Source organism: Hyalella azteca, unplaced genomic scaffold (genome assembly GCF_000764305.2).
Source record: "Hyalella azteca isolate HAZT.00-mixed unplaced genomic scaffold, Hazt_2.0.2 contig1933, whole genome shotgun sequence".
Taxonomy (NCBI): Eukaryota; Metazoa; Arthropoda; class Malacostraca; order Amphipoda; family Hyalellidae; genus Hyalella; species Hyalella azteca.
The window spans coordinates 328,657-346,050 of NW_025932225.1; the positions used below are offsets into that span (position 1 = coordinate 328,657).

Below are 17,394 nucleotides of genomic sequence, written 5' to 3' on the forward strand. Positions count from 1 at the left end.
ATTGTTTAATACATGACTGTCCAAATTTTGCCCTATCAGTGGTTTTAGTTAATTTAGGGGTACGGTTGGCATAGAGGTCCGTACACGGTTCAATTTGAGATACATTATAGCCGTTAACTTTTGCAGACTGTGGAACCAGCGAATTAAAAACAGCATGTGGCAATAAACAAATTTGTTGTACTTCGCCAATTTTTTTAGCTGTATGAGTGGCTAATTATCGGCAAACTAGTGAAACTATGAAATCTGTAATATTTCATTCGTCAGGAAGAAATTGAACGTCGAGAAATTCTGAGAAAAAATTAGGTTTACTTTTTGTTTTGAAGACTTCACTACACTCATCTTTCATAGAATGTCGTAAATTATACAAAGCATGGACTCAACAAACCAAACTTTCATATTTCTTATACCCATTACTCTAAAAAATAGTCCTATAGGAAAAAAATAGGAAAAGTATTGCAATATTTTCGCTCAAACAATATTCGCTAGATAGCCGGATTAATTCTACGATTTCAATGATGAATTCATTTTCTTCATAATAGTATGCATAGTAATAGTACAAGTCAGTTTCTTATACGCATTTAAAAATATTCTTTTAAAATTTTTATTTCCCAAAGCAATTGCCCTACGGGCACAATCACTTCTATGTACTTAGTCCTTATATTGCCTTATAAAAATTGGAGCTGAGACCGAAATAATATTGTTACAGCAACTATTTTTATTTATTGGCTAAAATTGTTTGAACCATCTGATTTTGTACAATAAATGAAACTGTGGAACTCGCTTTAAGCATGAAGATCCCGCATAGAGATACAAGTTAGGTGAATTTTAACAAAAGTTTTAAAAAATTTTTTTTCTCGAAACCTCAACTCCGAGGCCGACAAGAAGGCTTATTCTTGGCCTAACCCAAATTCCTGCCCGGCGAGATTTGATATCTTGAAAAGTTTGGCCCGCGGTTGGGAGAAGGTTAGACTCAGCGAGATTAGGCTTCTGATGGTACATTCAGTTCTACCACACAGTTCAGGGTTATCCAAAAAGCTGCTTGCAATTATTCAACTTTTTTAAATATAATAAAAAATATTGTATTAGGTCCAATTACATTATTTTAAGGTTTTTCCTTTTTCAGTGATGACACGTTTTTACGGAACGCTGGGAGTGGTCCCACGGAGCTTTTGATTTATAAAAATCCCGCACCTATTTTAACGTTCGAATGCTGTTATTCCATGCATTTAAGAATTGTGATAGAGCACAGTCATATTTCGTGCTCCGTCGTCCAGTAATCACCATTGGACCCTTAAAATTGAATGGCTTAATATTACACTGAAACAGTTAATTAGTGTGATAAAAGTTTTATATGATTGCTAAATAATTGGAGCATGGAATCTAGTGATCCACCGTTAATCATGCACGAGTCTACGGTTTATGCAACATCTAATTTAGCTGCATTTAGATTAATGACCGTCGAACTGTCTTTGTTTGTTGCTCATTGGTACCTAAGGGGAATTTTCGAGCACCCCTCCGTCGCTCACCGCCCGTCGCTGTGGCGCCAACAATATTTGTCAGTTTCATTTCAACTCTACTGAACCAAGAAGAGTTCGAAGATAGGTAAGAATAAACTTGAGTAAATAACTTCTTACTACGCTAAGTTCTAAAAGTAATAATGAAAAAACTGTTGTGCCCTCAACCATAAACGAAAAGTAAACTATTATATCCCAATTACTGAACGCTTTCTGCGCAATTTGAAAAATTACATATTTTAAAACAGAAATTTTCCTCTGCACTAGTAACTGTAATGAGCTTGTATACTCAGAACAGCTTATCAAAACTTGGATGTTCCTGTTTGCTTAGCACGACTTTTTGGTTGCTCAATTTGCTCAGTACAACTTCTCAAACTTTGTTGTTACTGTTGGCCGAATCCAACTTCTCAAACTTGGCTGTTCCTGTTGGCCGAGTCCAACTTTTTCCCAAACTTGGTTGTTCCTGTTGGCCGAGTCCAACTTCTCAAACTTGGTTGTCTCTATTGGCCGAGTTCAACCAATTTTTTCTCAAACTTAGTTGTTCCTGTTGGCAGAGTCCAGCTTTTTCTCAAACTTGGTTGTTCCTGTTGGCCGACTCCAGCTTTTTCCCAAACTTGGTTGTTCCTGTTGGTCGAGTCCAACTTTTTCTCAAACTTGGTGGTCCCTGTTGGCCGGGTCCAACTTCTCGAAACTTGGTTGCTCTTGCTTGTGCAGTACACAGTTCAAACTTAGTTGTTCATATAAATTTCATGTCTTGCGTCTGCTCCCCCATCAATGTGGCGAGTCCTTTCGTTTGTAAATTCCTTATGTGATGGGAAAATAGTTTAAAGCTGGCGCAAGGGAACTAGGATCTTTTAATTTAATTAGTAAGAGATTTGAAATTATAAAAGGTTAGAGTAAAATAATGCGTCATGGGCGCTATAATCGCCAATGCGAGTAAATGTAATCGAGTAATGCGTCTTTGGCGGTAAAATTGCGAGTAATGCGTCATTGGCAGTAAAATCGACAATCCATAGTGAAACTTTTCCAAACAAACAGACAGACTTGATAGTGGACTCAAACGCAAAATACACACGCTGTGTTCGCGGTGGCATTATTCATAACGAATTTTGTTCAAATTTTACTTCGGACTAACCATAATTAACGGAGTTGTGCGCTGAGCACACGTCATTCAAAATTTCATTCAAATATGTTCCGTACTTTGGAAGAAATGTCATGCTTACTGCAAATTTCGGCACGTATATATTGTCGTATAACTCAGGAATGAAGGCGAAATTTTAAAAATTGTCATGAGCTAAACATCACCGTTAAGGCTCAAATGATTAGGTGTATACAGAATTGAATTAGTTACTCGAAAAACTTAGCGATAAATTTTTGTGTGAAAGAAAGCTTATCGTGAGTATCCATTATCAAATTTAAATCATCAATTAGAAAAAAATTATTTTGTATCCCAAACTCGATCGCTAGTATTTGTGTATTTCTCTCTTTCAAGTGGCCGAGCCGAATGTACCCGCTCGACGTCAGTGTTTTTCAAAACACGGTTTCAGATTCAAAATTAAGTGAATATATTGTGGGTGCACTTGTATCCAGTATTCCAAGAGTATAACGTAAGAGTAAAGAGGTTGGGGGTAACTGCTGAGATACAGCATCCATAATCCTGCTGTAAAAAAGACGAGTGTCTGAACTCTGACGTGAGTGACGTCGAGCTGACGAGCTGTCGAGCTCGAGCATGCGGCTGCATGCCCAGTTCCGTGGAATCCTTGGTAGTGTGAGGTGTGTCGCTCTTCTAGCTGATACTCTGATTAGCGCTCTCCGGCTCTCGGTGCTTGGCGCCTCTTTGAACGAAAAGTTTATTTTTGCTATAGAAATATTCATATCAATATAATTGAAAATTTAAGTGATTTCATCTGATGACGGTTGATGTGAAAAACTTGGCTTAAAACAGAAACTAGACTATAAGATGTGCTATAGACTGCACCTCGCTATACCTACATGTGCAGATGCTGTGCCTGAGTGTGCCATGGCTGCATGGCATAGGACGATAGGTAGTGATCTTAGTCGGGGCATCGTAGGCTGCTAAAATTACTTTCTACTTCATTCCAATGTTCTACATTATTTCTGTTCATGCTCAAACGTATCTTTTGAAATGATTTACTTATTGAGCGGGAAAACTCAGGCATGATGAAAAAATTTTATTTCTGTTCGTCCACACTGACTTGAGATAGGGGCTACTGAGTTTCTTCCAACTTCCGTATAGGATTAGGTACTAGCGACTTCTTTCAGTTCCCAGCATAAAAATACAGTGGTGAAAGGTGTTTTCACTTTCAACGAGCACCTTATCTGTCACCTATGTTCATCACAGTTTGCCAGTAGAGAAAACGTTCTTAAACTGATGCATGCTTCAATAAAAAGTGATCCCATTGCAATTTACCATCCACACATTAATAATTTTTTGTAAACATTTATTTACAAGTTCTTCAATGGAATTTTTGTTGAGAAACTATTCATTATTCACATATTCAGTCAGATGCATACTTTTCCTCTGCATAAATTATTTTAGGAGAACTATAGTTTGCCATGTGTGATGAAAGATGAATGTTGTCCCGCTTACACCATTCATATCTTTAATATATAGAAGCGAGAAAAGTAGTAAACGTTTCAGAAAAGTTTTCCAATACTGATGAATTTAATGCAGAAATAAAATTATGAATGATATGAACTTTCTGCACCCCGTCTTTGTTAGCAAACTGTGATGCATAAATTTCGAATAACGAAGGTCAGATTGTTCTTATGAAAGAGCTCTTCGAGCCCATTGATCCTAACTTGGTATAATGTGTAGTTGTGCTAGCGCGGCAATCCGACCGAAACGTGTCAGCTCGGACTAACTCGTATCGTGAATTTCTCCTAACTCCTGAAAATGTTACAGGATCCAATTTATAAATAACTATATAAGTTTTGAGTTATTTATAGTTTTTGTAATTTGATAGAGAAGTCAAGCACGATAAGCTTCTTATAGAATAGTAAACAAAATCTTATTTAATCTTGGCTGTGGCAGTCAAGAAAGCAGAGTTCCATGGCCATTACGAGTGCATTGCGTAATGCCTGAGGCCGAGCGCCTGGGGCGGAATGTCGCGCAAAAAGAATCTCAAGCTGAGTTGCTCAGTATTCACGATGACGACTTCAAACTTGTTACATTTGTTACTCGTTTGCTTTTTTGCGAGTTGATGCATTGATGCGAGAGTTGTCTTCTTTGATTCAAGCCCTCAAGAGTCCATATGCTATCAAAGTCAGTCGTGTATTCCGAGACTGGGATGTCCTTCAGGAAAGGCAAGGGCCTAACTCGGATGTCCTTCAGGAAAAGCAAGGGTGTTCACACAGGTAGCGGCAGATGAACTTCGTATCGAATGAACCTGATCGAGCTTGTGGCGAATTTTTCAATGACCACCACTAGCTGTGAAAATGTCCGTCATGTTTATGCAAATCTCGCAAGTCGACCTTTGTTCATTTCTACCAAGTGAATAAAAACTGTTTATTTCTGAAAGTCGACGGTTATAGTGTTCTATGTTAATCATCTCCATGAGGGACGTCGACTTCTTATTCTGTTAACTTCTGTAGGTATCTCTATTTCCCATGAAAAATAGTTGAACCTCATTACTTTCATTAGAATTTCCACTTTGTAGAGACTTGTAGGTAGTCTTATTTCTTGTAAATTGTTCTTGAGTGAACAAAATTAAATAAGTTAAATACCGTACACGAAGAAGCAGAAATCGGTGTTCCTGTGAATCGGTTCAAGACCTTAATTAGAAAGGCCACGAGTCGGTTCATTATAAGGGCTTTGCGATATTAATTATATAGATTATTAAATATTCATTGATTATGTGATAATATATACGTATACACACAACCAGTTTATTTCCAGTGAACTTATGAGCGTTTCTGCATTAATTTTTTGCCCTATGTTTATTTTTAGAACTTTAATACTTACCAAAATATAAAAAAATGTCAAACGTGTTCAGTTATTAACACGATGCTGAATTCGAGCCTAAACCCCTCGCCATATTTGAAAGGCGTCCTGTCACTATATACGACTACGTGGTCAGGGTGGCTTTTCTAAATCCGCATTTAGCCATCTTTTCTTAAGTTAAATCCCATTAGATTTTTCTCTTATCAAATTGGAATTCAACTTTACTACGTATTTTGCGATAGATGTCAGTCGATCCTTTTTCATTAGAATCATATAGGCGGAATTTTTGGGTTTTCTCCAAAGATTGCTTTACAAGAGCGACAGAAAATGATCGTGAGAACTAAAATTTAGCCTAAACTTGACAATCAAGTTTTTTTCGAACTTAGAAGTCGGTCAAAAATCTTAAAGCATTTCTTATGTAGGTAGTCATTTAGTCCGACGCATAGTCGTCGGATTATCTATTAGATATAATTTTATTTTGTACATATGACATTTCTCCATCATTGCACAAGAAGTACGAGACATTTGAACTATGCTTACTCTAAAGTTCAGGTCATTTTTTGATAGAAACTCGCGACTTTTTCTGTTACAGCCCATGTTGCTCTAATCCTATTTTTATATCTGTGCTGGTCTCCTAAAAACCTAATCTTTCCGGCCAAGATTTCTTAGCGCAGCAGAACGATTTTGTGTCCTAATTATTGGTGCTGTACATTGTTCATGACATTATGGGATACCTGGATAAACAATCCATGGATAAATTATCAAGATGGCTTCATCCAAGTTATCTGTCCTTGAAATTGTTCTTCAGGAACTGGGGCATGTTCCTATGGGCAGAACTATTTAACCTCACCCTGATGTTCTCCGCTGGTAAGTACTACATATAGCTGCTGTAATGGATCATTTTCTGTATTATGTACCGTATTTATTAATAGCCTTGCTCATTATTTACACAACTTATTATCAACTCTTGTTATTAATAGCCCCATCTTATTAATTGCACTAGGTACTCATTATGTGCACCAAGCATTCCTTGCCAATTAAGATGTTGAGTACGGAGAGGAAAATGTGTACCTAGTCAATATCTCGAGTCAAAATAAAAGAAAAGCAAATTTACTGTATATTTAATATATTACACGATCGTACATTAAATATGAAATAACATTTGCACGGAAATGATTGTTTATTTAATTTAAATCGGAGACAGATTTTTAAGCTGTGATGTTCGAAGAACAAATGAGCGAGCAATGCAGTTGACGATAATCTTGTTTGCGGAAGGACCAATAACGAATATTTGATTTTAAGAACCAAGAATTGTAACTACATAGCCAATAAGACACGTCCCGGCTACCGCTTTACCGGTAAACTTAGCAACCTAGGATTTTTTATTTTGGAGACATTTTAGATTTTTATTTCTTGTTTTGACGTAAAAATGTAAACTTCACGCGGTTAGTGTGTCGAATTTATGGAGTAACCCCAAGATTTTTTAGGGAATTTCAAGCATTTTCCTGTAAAGTATCAAATATTTTTCACCGTTTATATTGAAGTTCATCTCTGTAGAAACGCGAGTTTCTGCCCTTGCGCAACATTTATTTCTCATGACATCAATCGTCCTGAAACGTATTCAATTTTGCATCAACTTCCTGGTTTTAAACTGGTTCCGTGCGTTCTAGTTCGCTGCTAGGTTGCATCAACGATATCAGGTCACCAAGCCAGCGCGGTTTTTTATTCCGTGCAGTTTTTGTCTCGGTTGAGATGAAAGTAGAAGTATAGGTGGGTGCTGCAGCTCACTGTGAATGTATGTTTGGCAATGCACGGCCAGAACTGTGACATTTCTCTATGCTGATGTTTGATTCTAAGATCATGGACGCTCTTTCATTTAATTGTATTGTGGGGATCGTAAAAATTTATGATATGGATTCAGAGTGTGAAATTTCTTATTCTTCTGTCAACGTGCAGACATTTCGAATCGTATTTTGAACTTAGCGTAATATTTTGACGATCTGCGTGTTTGATTTTTTTTAGCTGATTGAAGGATATTTCATTTCATTCTGAGATACGAATGCGTCTGAGGAATGCATTTTGTTTCATCCGAGCTTCGAATTAAACTGAGAATACATTTGGTTCCTTCCCATTTCTCACTTTACGCCGCTCATAATCATCAAACCTCATTTCCACCCAACTTCTTTGCACTTTTCGTATGAATTTTTGTCTTAATCCATGTCACAAATTAGATTATTTTATCTTTTTTACCTGACCTCCAACTGCCCCTCTCGCTAAACACACCAGCATTTTCTTCATTCGTTCCCAACATGACTTGTGCATTCCATTGCCAAATCCAGGCAATGTTGTTCACCGGTGACCTCATGCGCTATCCGAAATGCCACTTGCAAAAACACTACCGACCCTCCTGGCAAATGACGTTAATGCGAGTTAATTTCGTTGAAAAACTAATTGATAAACTTGATTTTAACGTCAAGTGCGTGGTGGGGGAGGATTGCGCGATTGCGCACTTCTGTCCAGAACATTTTGGAGTTCACCGTGGTGACCAGCCCGCCTGGTAAACCAAAAGTTGTCTAGTGAAGCGAACTTGCAATCGAGGTTTGGCCTAACTCGATCATTTGATCATGCCTCCCTCCACCTCACTTGCTGCTGAAAAAATCGTGTTTTTATTCTCTTCGAAGGCAAATGCTATCGCAATGGCGCCTCTCTCTTTCATCTGCGCCAACACAAGAAACGGCCGGAGTTGTTCTTTGGCAGTGATAACGCATCGGTTGGATGCCCTCGTTTGAAAAACTGCGGTTGGCAGTAAAAAGTTCTTCCTTCATGTGAAGAATTATAGGAAATATTCATCGCTATTAATAGTACGCTCCTCTGTTTAACCCTTTCGGGGGCAAGCATTGGAATGCGCTAAGATTCAAACTTCCCAATTCACAACAAGAAAGTATAAATCATTTTAAAATATATTTACTCATGGATCTTTTGAAATTCTGCATATTGAAGGAGTAATTTTCAGTTGAAGCATCTAGTAAAGACGGTCACTATGCTAACAGAAATGTATGTAACTTAAATTCAACGGTGCAAATGTAAAGGGTACCTATCCAACTTCAATTTACTACTCTTTCATCGAATTACTGGAATTAATTGTATAGATATTGGTACTTCCATCTTCTTGTATAATACTACGGAAAGAGCGTCAATTTCGCATTACGGGTCAAAAATTTCATTAAATGCTCATTTTTTTCGTGATCAGTCACGGTAGGAGAGTGATACTATTTTCGGGACCCAAATAGTAATAGGTGATACTATTTGCGGGACGATGGTCAGGTAATTACATGGTGATTGCCTGAGGCTTGGTAACGTAGCAGAGAACACAAACTGGAGGCTGTTGTGGGTCTCTTTAGAAGGAGATTTTATTTCACCATTTACACGTGGGCAGCTTATAGTGTAAAGTACTATAGAGGTTCACTATTAACCACTTTTAATCGAAATAGAATTTATATTTTTAATCGAAATCGAATTTATATTTTATAAAACCCCTCACAGATTGCTAACATGATTTTTTTTGTTAAAATATAACATTTAATTCACCCTTGATGCACTTGTAACCGATTATCTCTAATGACTTGCTTATCAGCGTGTATGTGCCTGTGACGACAGCGTTGAAGTCTCCCCGGCATCCGTTGACCGGTCAAGGTCTTCTTCCAACTCTCCCGCGCTGCGCAAACGTTCGAACTTTACGTCTTATTTGAAGAGAGATCTTAGCTTGCCGCTTGGATGCTGGAGGAAACTAGGAAGAATTCGTGCTAAAGTTGAGAGGGGAAATTAGGACCAGGTCTGGTTGTAAGAGCATGTTTGCGGACATTCTCACTATCGATTTTTTACCACTTTAGTATTATAAATTTGAGTATAGGAATCATTTTGCTTATCATCACTATGGTACTGTATTATGTTGCACACGTTTTAATTGTAGTTGTTTTTAAACAAAACGTGATGTTTTTCTTTCCCTCAGAAAATGCCGTTCATGATTTAAAACAAAAATTTCCCGTTCATTATAGTTTGAAACGTCAACTATTTGTTCCTCTGATACTTGCCTTGTTGTATATATGCAAAATAATACCTATATAAGAAGGCAGTCCCACTGAATGACTGGTGCCGCCACTTTCATAAGTGATGGCGGGGCGGTTTTTGCGCTAGGTTTTTTCGGAGCATGTGAGGCCGAGTCGATGTGCCCAAGCGTTTTTTATTGCACAGCTACAACCTTTCTCTGCCGTGTTTTGTATTCACCAACGGTTCACATTGACTTCTTCTCCGCATGGATTCGTTAAGGAAATTACCTTAAATCGAACAGTGCTTAGATGCAGAAACGTACCCGTGGGTATTCTTTTACAATTTTATTGTAAATTTTTCAGTTGTCTCAATAAACCAATTCGGAATCATCGCTTTGCATCACGATACGAGTAGGTACAAAACAATCCGCCGTGACCACACCTACACCTAATGGGTCGATTCAATTTCTATTCTAACCTTACGGCGGCCGGTGGACCAAAGGCGCCTTCATAGCCAACATGGACACAGTTTGGTTTCTTACTCGTGAATCTATGAGTCAGACATCATGGGCCGTCAAAGTAAACGCGCTTCAGGAATAAAACGTGTCAGTGATATGGATATCACTGTATAAAACGTCCGCCAGTTCCTGGTTACAAATTATATAAATTGTTCTCTTAGCAAATTTGGGCCAAGTTTAAAAAGCGATGTTTCTATTTCAGTTTCTTGTGACGCCATTAAGTTCGATTATTGTAACAGGGTTGAATCTTTCAATTAACAGGGGTTGAAAGATGGTAGCATAATTATAATTCCTGTTCACGTCTAAAGCATAAATATCTAAATTAAAATATTTCACACAACTGCGACACTTATAAAGACGCTTTTGTGCAAGTATGAACGTTTTGGAACGATAATGCAACGTCTTACATTGTTATTCTTGAATGTTGTAGCAAGAACCACGTCGAATTGTTGCATAATATCATACAAATATCGCAGCAAGGACAAAGTTATTTAGTTGCATGACATAAAAAAGTTGCAGCAAGAATAAAGTTAATTTCTTGAGTAACAATATAATCCTATCCTCGATTTTGCCGCCTGCCTTGCATGATGGCCAAATTGCTTTTTGTATCGATTATAATTCCAACCGCATCTGCGTTTTCGCCTTGAGATCTCAAAACCCGCCATGAAGCTCATTATTCGTTGCCACATCAATACATTTTATTTGCCGCTGATTACCGGAAGTCGTTCAATGCTTTCCACCGGATGCTGAAGTCTCGGCTCTTCAGGATGTTGAAGTCGATGTTAAAAATGGTGGATTATCTTTTTGTCTATGGATACATAAACCTTCCAATTTTTCCTATTGTGTAGATATCTGAAGGCCTGGTGATCTGAGTTATTTTCAGCTGGCGAAATGTTAAGCTACCTTTCATTTGTTAGCCAACATTGCACTATATGGTGTTAATACATCCTATACGATACCGCATAGTCCTTGATTGAAAAAAAATATTCAATTCACGTTTATTACTCCATCAGGTTGATTGCGTATTCAAGATGCACCCGATTCTGTCCGGTCTATGGTTGGCTCAATTATCATCCCGATAATTATGTTCCATGAAATGGATGCACGTATTTTTTATCTATGGATACACATATCTAGTGTACCAACTTCTCTGATTTTGAAACTATTCGCGACCAAATTTTCGGCACAATTCTGCAGCTGACTCCTAGTATATTCACATAACTAATTCACAATTCGATAAGATTCAGAAGTCACTTAACGTATCGGAACAAACTCAACCTACATGTCAACAAGATTCAGACGCTTGCCCCCGTATTTTTTATAACCAATCCCCTTTCGTCAAAGTTAGGTGCTGGCCCCGTTTTCCGAAAAAAAATCGTACCTTAGACAAAAATCAGGTGCCGTCCCATTATTCAAAATAACATGATCCGCAGTCCGCACGTTAGATAACATCCAGAAGCCGGCCCCCGTATTCTCAAGATCCCCTCTCGTACCTACGTTGGCTAAGTTCTGGAGTCGGCCCTCGTATCCATAAAGCCCTCTCTCGTACGTACGTCGACTAGATTCAGTACTCAGCCTCCGTATTCAAAGAACTTCCCCTGTTCATCGACGATATTCTTTAGCCGGCCTTCGTATCCAAAAAAGCTTATTTAACTGTACGTAGGAGTTGAAAAACAATTAATCAACAGCCGGGCCAGAAGTATATTCAGAAGCCGGGCCCCCAAGTATAAGTTTACTTAGCACACGTTGAGGTAAAAGGGGAGAAGCGAAATCTCAGCGCTGACCTTCTTCTCGTGTTGCCCAGAAAGTGAAAGTGACTCGCGCTCTTGTTGGTGAGCAGACGTACTGTAGCAGCAAGAATGCTTGCCTTACGTATGGGGCATTGAAATCCAGAACGATATAGGTTACTGCCCCGTTAACTGTTAATTACACCTTGTAAAATTAACTCGCAATCTACTCACATTTCAAAAATATAATGATAGCCTATAAAACATTATTTATAAAAGTGTTTCGAAACAAAATCAGCGGCTAACAACCAAGACTGTGTGCATTCGAGGTATCACCATCGCAGGCTGTTTCGTCATGTGGTGACATCATTTCGTAGCGAGCGCCGCTCCATCTATTTTTACTTTTCGCACTCTGAGATTATTTTAGATACTAGTAAATGATTCATTCATTTGTGGACGTTACGATCCAGGATTCTATTATGCATAGGTACCTAACTGAGTAATTGCAATGGAATCAGGTTTCTTACAGAATTTAACCTCTGAAGTGGTGAAATTATAGAATGAGGTCTACTCCCCGTCTAAGATTTGCAATACCGTATTGTTCATAAAAACTCAAAATTTCTATCTTATCATCTCGTGACGTTTTTCTAGAAAGTATATGTGACAGCATTTGTTGCCGCATTTAAGCCGATGTTCACGTCAAATTGAGAAATCCGAAAGTAACCGTTGAAGATTGCCGTATATTTGTGGTGCTAATTCGTTTTTGTTAGCATGCGAAAGTGGCTTGCTGAATTTCAGCTTCTGCGGTACAAGTTTCTATTATGAGCAAGGCTTTGTTAGACAATTTGGATTTGGAAAATGACATTAATTGATTGATGATATCATATCTTTACTGAATAATTGAAAAGCACGTTCTTGTGCTCAAGAATAATTCACTTTTTATCTTCAGAATTCTCAGTATCTTTGGACTTTTAGTCATTCTCAAACCTTATCATTCTTAGATTCTGATTAATCATACTTTAAACCATCCTTCTAACATTCCTGTTCTTTGCAGTGTACCTCTTACAGCGAGTCCTGCTGTTCCACAAGCTGCGGCTTTGGCTCTATTGGCTCGGCGTGGTTGTTGTCAGGAAGTTCGTGGCTGGCGGCTTTTGTACAAGCGATGAGCGGCTTAACGGTTACACCATCATCATCACCGGCGCTGACTCGGGCATCGGCAAGGAAGTCGCCAAGGAACTCACCCTTAGAGGTGAGTCTTGATGCTCACCATCGTCACCTTCACAGGTGAGTCTTGATGCATACCATCGTCACTTTCAGAGAAGAGTCTTGATGCATTCCATCGTCACCTTCAGATGTGAGTCTTGGTGCATTCCATCGTCACCTTCAGAGGTGAGTCTTGAGATGCATACCATCGTCACCTTCAGAGGCGAGTCTTGATGCATACCATCGTCACCTTCAGAGGTGAGTCTTGATGCATTCCATCGTCACCTTCAGAGGTGAGTCTTGAGATGCATACCATCGTCACCTTCAGAGGTGAGTCTTGATGCATACCATCGTCACCTTCAGATGTGAGTCTTGATGCATTCCATCGTCACCTTCAGAGGTGAGTCTTGATGCGTACCATCGTCACCTTCAGAGGTGAGTCATGATGCGTTCCGTCGTCACCTTCAAAGGTGAGTCTTGATGCGTACCGTCGTCACCTACAGAGGTGAGTCTTGATGCATGCCATCGTCACCTTCAGAGGTGAGTCTTGATGCATAACATTGGACACGATGGCAATGGTGCAGATTTGTATGACTGGAAGGACTGGGTGCTGATTTGTACCATTGGTACATACGCGAATTCGAAATTTAATTTTTAGGCACTGGTTGCAGCAGATGTGTACTGTGGTAAGTTCTGAATTTTACTTGAAGTATACGCATGCACTGTATTGTTGTATACATGCATATGCATGTACTGATGTGTACTTTATAATGTGCGTGTTGAAGCTTGCATTGGAGCACAATACTGATGTCTTCCCTGAATTTTATAATATGCATCCATAAATTCTTCTGCTGACTAATAAATACGTTGACTAGGAGAAAAAAGAACCGAATGTAAACAGTTATTAATTTAACGGTCTTTTTATCCCAAAAATATACATGTAAACAATTTGCAGGCGCGCACCTGGTGCTGGCAAGTCGCGACACGGAGAAGGCGGAGGCGACGAAGAAGGAGCTGATGGCCATCAAGGGCTCCGTGGAAGTGCGGCACTGCGACCTCTCGAGTCTGGAGTCGGTGCGGGCTTTTGCTCAGGGCATCATCGAGCACAAGTACCATGTGCACATGCTCATCAACATTGCCGGTCAGGAACTTGTTCAACCCTTTTGCTTTTGGTACGGCCGTAAGGCCTTTGATACGGCCGGAAGGCCTTTGGTACGGCCGTAAGGCATTTGGTACGGCCGTAAGGCATTTGGTACGGCCGTAAGGATTTTGGTACAGCCGTAAGGCCTTTAGTACGCTCGTAAAAGCTTTGGTACGGCAATAAGTTGCCGTACTGAGGACTTTGGTACGGCACAAAGTACGTACACGCTGGGGCCTTTAGTACGGCACTAAGTTGCCGCGCTGAGGCCTTTAGTACGGCACTAAAATGCCTTGCTTAGGCCTTTGGTACGGCGCTAAGTTTGCTGAGGCCTTTGGTACGGCGCTAAGTTACCTTGCTGAGGCCTTTGGTACGGCGATAAGTTACCTTGCTGAGGCCTTTGGTACGGCGCTAAGTTGCCTTGCTTAGGCCTTTGGTACGGCGCTAAGTTGCCTTGCTTAGGCCATTGGTACGGCGCTAAGTTGCCTTGCTTAGGCCATTGGTACGGCGCTAAGTTGCCTTGCTTAGGCCATTGGTACGGCGCTAAGTTGCCTTGCTGAGGCTTTCGGCACGGCGCTAAGTTTTCTGAGGACTTGGTACAGCGCTAAGTTTCCTTGCTGAGGCTTTTGGTACGGCGCTAAGTTTGCTGAGGCCTTTGGTACGGCGCTAAATTTCCTTGTTGAGGCCTTTGGTACGGCGCTAAGTTTGCTGAGGCCTTTGGTACGGCGCTAAGTTTCCTTGCTGAGGCCTTTGGTACGGCGCTAAGTTTCCTTGCTGAGGCCTTTAGTACGGCACTAAGTTACCGCGCTGAGGCCTTTAGTACGGCACTAAGTTACCGCGCTGAGGCCTTTAGTACGGCGCTAAGTTACCGCGCTGAGGCCTTTAGTACGGCGCTAAGTTACCGCGCTGAGGCCTTTAGTACGGCGCTAAGTTGTCGCGCTGAGGCCTGCGGTAGAGCGGGGGTGAATTACAAACTGGATATATTTGACCTAATTAATTGCCATCATTAATTTAGCAATTTACCAATTTCTCAGACAGTGAATATGATAGAGCAGGAAATGACGAATTACGAAATGTTTGTGAGTATTCAACCCTTAGGCAAATGACGTTGCTTACGACAACGTTGTATACGAGTTGATTTCTTTGAAACGCCGTTCAAACAACATAATTTCATCGTCAAATATCTGTTGGGAGTGCAGGTGATGAACAAGTTGCGTAATGTAGGTGAGTATGCCAGTGATGGTGATGGTAATGATTCCTTTGACGGATGGCTCGGCATGACTCAGCGGTAACCCTCATCGCTTCTTCCCCTTTGCGAAAGCGTCTATGCAGACCTTCATAAATTGCTTCGTCACCAAACTAAAATTGATACATGACAATAGCACTGACCAATAAACAAACATTTGATGCTCAACATTCATGGGCTGGAAAGGATACCTTAATTGCTTGGTTCTTGTATCAAAATAATAAAGTTTTATACAACAATTTTAATTACTATAATGATGGCAATAAAAACTGATGAGTGGCTTTCAACTTGCTGTAAACTTTTAATTCGAATGCTTAAAATCGTTTCGCATTGCCTGTAATTATTGTTTTTTATATCCTCCCAATAAGTAATGTATTTTGTAATCTCCATCACTGAAGCTGTTTGCACAACGCAGCTAAGCTTGTAGGCAAGGCTTGAGCATGGAGAGAAGGGTCCGAATCCCGGCATGATGTGATAATTTGACGATGTCGTGTTAGCGTAACAGTGGGCAGTACTAACTAGAACTCCTAATAATAGGTCTAATAACAATATAAATATTTAAAATGTCTAATAATATTATATGTAATAATATGAAAGATGTGTGTGCAGGCGAGATGATGTGTCCGTACTCGGAGACGGCGGACGGCCTGGAGCGACAGATGGCAGTGAACCACCTGGGCCACTTCCTGCTCACCAACCTCCTGCTGCCGTGGCTCACTCATGACCGTCCCGCCAGAGTCATCAACGTCTCCGCCTCCGCTCATATTGGTCTGAATTATACACTACTATTATAAATCAAATAACTATAGTAATTTATTTGATTTTTCTTTGGACTGTATAAAGCATATATTGTATAACTATAGTAATTTATTTGTTTATTCTTTGTAATTACTTTATGAATTATAACTATAGTAATTTATTTGTTTTTTCTTTGGACTTTTTAAAAAATATAACTATAGTAATTTATTTGCTTTTTCTTTGTACTTGATGAATTTTCAGATACGATTATTCAGATACTTTGTTCTTTGTGATTTATTTATTATTAGTCCTCTCACTCCTTTGAATCAATTAAGAATTTGTTTGTGTTGTATATGTAATTACAGGCTTGGAAATTAACCGAGTTCTTTGTTGGTATTATTCTGCCCGTGAAGTTTGATCATTGCTGTTGTGTTGTCTTGTTTACATAACTTATGTATATTGTACTGCTCTTGATTGTATGCAAGATATTCGTGACTTTTTGGTTAAACTCAAATTCATTCACAAAATTTGTGAAGCATTCTTCCAAGTCCCAACGCGAAGAAAATAAAAATGTAGGTTCTTGTTCTTGAAATAAAAATGTAGATACTTAAATTTCAGGTTCGCGATCACGAATCCCATGCATTCTGATCAATTATGCTTGAAATAACTCCTCAAATGCCATTTTAGGAAATTGATTCTTGCTGGTCACACGATTCTTAGAGCTTAATTCAATTTAATTTAATTATTTTATGCAATTTCGTGACTTATAGCTTGACGCAGGTACTGTTCGTGTTCCTTGATCGCGTTCGTATTTTTATATGTGCAACACAACGTGCAATACATAACTATAATAGCAACAGTCTGTATAAACAACACTAAACGTGTAATACAGATATGCAACCCTCTAGGTTTGTAGCAATACGTCTTTTCAGAAACATTGAACGTTCATTACTTAACTGTATTTGCAATATACTGTATGAGAAACTTGAACGTTCAATATTTAACTGTGTTTGCAATATACTGTATGAGAAACTTGAACGTTCAATACTTAACTGTATTTACAATATTCTGTATGAGAAACTTGAACGTTCAATACTTAGCAAACTCTGTATTGGCCATAATCGAAGTAGGTATGCCTGCATGTTGTTGCTGCCTATGTTGCACAGGAGGAGAGATCCCGTTCGGTGACTTCAACTACAAGTCTCAGGAGTACAGCGCGTGGAAGGCGTACTGCAACAGCAAGCTCGCTACTGTCCTCTTCACCAGAAAACTCGCCCAGAAACTCAAAGGTTGGAGATAA

The 17,394-nt window shown here is 39.3% G+C and overlaps 1 protein-coding gene across 1 annotated transcript; it reads left to right on the plus strand.

Annotated features, from left to right (window-relative positions):
* The first annotated feature begins 6,031 nt into the window (after window positions 1-6,031).
* Window positions 6,032-17,394, plus strand: LOC108667961 (retinol dehydrogenase 11). Its single transcript, XM_018155074.2, has 5 exons — window positions 6,032-6,345; window positions 12,824-13,018; window positions 13,928-14,113; window positions 15,966-16,124; window positions 17,261-17,394. The coding sequence occupies exons 1-5, from the start codon at window positions 6,204-6,206 to the stop codon at window positions 17,392-17,394; spliced, it is 816 nt and encodes a 271-aa protein (XP_018010563.1). The 5' UTR covers window positions 6,032-6,203.